This window comes from Hyla sarda, chromosome 1 (genome assembly GCF_029499605.1).
Source record: "Hyla sarda isolate aHylSar1 chromosome 1, aHylSar1.hap1, whole genome shotgun sequence".
Lineage (NCBI taxonomy): Eukaryota > Metazoa > Chordata > Amphibia > Anura > Hylidae > Hyla > Hyla sarda.
The window spans coordinates 243,087,942-243,090,639 of NC_079189.1; the positions used below are offsets into that span (position 1 = coordinate 243,087,942).

Below are 2,698 nucleotides of genomic sequence, written 5' to 3' on the forward strand. Positions count from 1 at the left end.
AAAAATGAAAGAAGCAACCTGATTGGTTGCTATGGGTAACTGCACCACTCTTCCTCTCCACAGGTTTTGATAAATCTCCCCCTCCTGTGTTTGAACCCACCCAAAATCTGATGTCACATACAGACTTTTCTGGAAATTCTGGCTATTTTTTTTAGGAGCTGGTATACTCCTTCAATTCCATATTAACAATGTACATTTCTATACTGGTAAATCTTGGTAACTGTCATTTCAAAATATAATTACATTAGGAATACATGTAGAAAGCTTTATTTCCTGTCGTTGAATTCTAACGGTATATTCACATGTGGCAATTATTTAGCAAAAATGTCTTCAACTAAAATCAGTTCCATCATTTGAATGGTAATGTTTCTACAACGTGCATGAATTTCTGCTAAAACCCATTGAACAAAGGCAACAAATGCGCAGCGTGTGAATACAACATTTTAAAATAGGAATTTGGTTAAAAAAATACTACATTTAATAGACATGTGGCACAAAAAAAATACAAACAAAAATAATGTATATTTTGCTCCCTGAGAAGGAAATTAGCAGTAGATAATATGATAAGATATTTGCACTTTATAGTATTAAAAAGAATAAGTTAGTACAAAATAAATTTCCAAAGAAGTATACTTTCTATTTTGCAGTTAGACAACACCTAGACAATCTTGGGATGGATTCATGAAGTGTAAAGTAAGATATCTTAATGCTGTTATTAATGTTTTATGAAGAATTATTTTAAATTGAGCTCATTTTCCATAGACCTAGTGTTACAAAGTTGTTACCAAGAGTCAATAATAGGGCTACTTATTGTGTGTTCAGTACAGTATTGTATAGAATATTTGGTATGGCAACATAAAACAGCCCGTCACATTCACTTATAAAAAAAAATAAAAAATGTGTACACAATGCTTATTTACATGCTCCTTCATCTGAAATGATATAACTCTAGGGACACCAAAGCTTTATAGTAGATCAGAGTCACAGGGTAAGGAACTCATTTGGCTTCCAGGTCTACCATAACTTCTGGGATGTTCTCCAGCTGTCACATCCATGGGGTTGGTATAAGATCTGGGATTGGAAACCACAGAGCTGGCTTTATTACTATGTTTGTAGTTGTCATTCTCTATACTGTATCCAATATTGTTGGAGGAATAGTCAGGATTTTGTATGCTGTAGATATGGCTGATGGGTTTTTCCTTGTAGGGGGTTTGCTTTTTGCTGTAGTACATAGAAGATGAAGTTTTTTTCCAATTTTGTATGTATTTTTCACAGGGCGGCACAAAGCAGAGCATAAGTGAGAAACCACCTATGATTTCAAAGCAGCTCCCCAGGTAGCCAAGGACAAGAGCATATCCTACGTAAGTGTACAGTTGACCATCTGGAGCTGGCATGGTGTACATTTGGTTGTTGTACCAAGCAATGGGTATAAGGCTGAGAATTCCTGAGATGAAGATCACTACACCGCCAAATGCTGATATAAGAAAGTTTGGTACTTCCTCCCAGCAGCGTACACCCCAGGAGGCCAAAGCAATGCCCAGTCCATTGACGACCAAGGAGACGATCATTAATCCTCGGGCAACCTGCACCACCTGTTGGCTGAAATAGTCACTGTTTGCCACTCCACAAGTCTTGTCCTGATAAGTTGTAGATTCTTGGCATATATCCCAAAGGCCCTGATTCATTATTACATTTGTGGGCCGGTTAAGTAAAGAACTGAGTGTCCGCCAGGCAGGTGCCACAGTAGAGGTGAGGTTCAGCACCAGTCCACAGGGGGCCAGCACCATGCCAATGATCATCACAGTGGGGGTCCTCATAGTGCAAGCTTCTTGTTCCAAATCAAGTCTTATGGGTCAACAATCCACCAAGTACAGAGAATGCACAGAGATAATCTTCAGCCCTCACCTGCAATGTTCACAGAGGATACACACTTTCCCTGTGATCTGCGTATCCTATCTAGGCACAAAGCAGTTTAGCATTCAACTCCTGCAGCAGGCTGGATGAAGAGCAAGGTGCCCCATCTAATGCACACTGCACAAGGAACGTCAATGAAGTTTTCTTTTCTCCGTCCGTGATGTGTCTGCATGAAGTGTAAAGTTCCCTTTAAATGTAGCGAAACTGGCTTGACAGAAACTGCATTGTATTTGAAGCAGGAAGAAAGGAGGGGCCACTGAGTGCTAGAGTTTTGGATAGGTATTCTGAAGGGAGGGACTGTGTTAATAACCGGGGACAATCAACTGTCCTGCAGCCTACACATAGCTTTGCACCTGATGGGATTGCTCAATTGCATTCCAATAAGTGACCGCCCATTTATTGACACTTGGCATTTACATGCATACTGCAAAAACAAAATAAGAACAGTAAGTGAGCCCAGTAATCTGCCACCATTGTGTTTAAAAATCCTGCATTTGATACTTTTGCCACAAGAAGAACTAGATGGCCCGTCTGATTTACCAGTGTTGTTAGTATACACATTCTTTTCCTTTAGTATGCATGCTTGGATAATGGAAATTCACATGTAAATTTGGTCAGAGTACATATAGTAAGGTATTAACTTCCCTTATTTTATTTCGCTTAAAAAAAAACTTGCAGTAGGAAATGCTCTAAAAAAAAATTATATATATATATATATATATATTTAGGTAAAAAAAAAAAACATTTGTGTTGTCTGTTTGCTGGAAACTTTCGAACGCCGGGG

The 2,698-nt window shown here is 38.7% G+C and overlaps 1 protein-coding gene across 1 annotated transcript; it reads right to left on the reverse strand.

Moving 5' to 3' along the window:
• Positions 1-392: 392 nt before the first annotated feature.
• Positions 393-2,289, reverse strand: CLDN23 (claudin 23). The gene has a single exon (XM_056551957.1). It carries the CDS (start codon positions 1,815-1,817, stop codon positions 966-968), a length of 852 nt encoding a protein of 283 aa, XP_056407932.1. The 5' UTR covers positions 1,818-2,289; the 3' UTR covers positions 393-965.
• Positions 2,290-2,698: the final 409 nt, after the last annotated feature.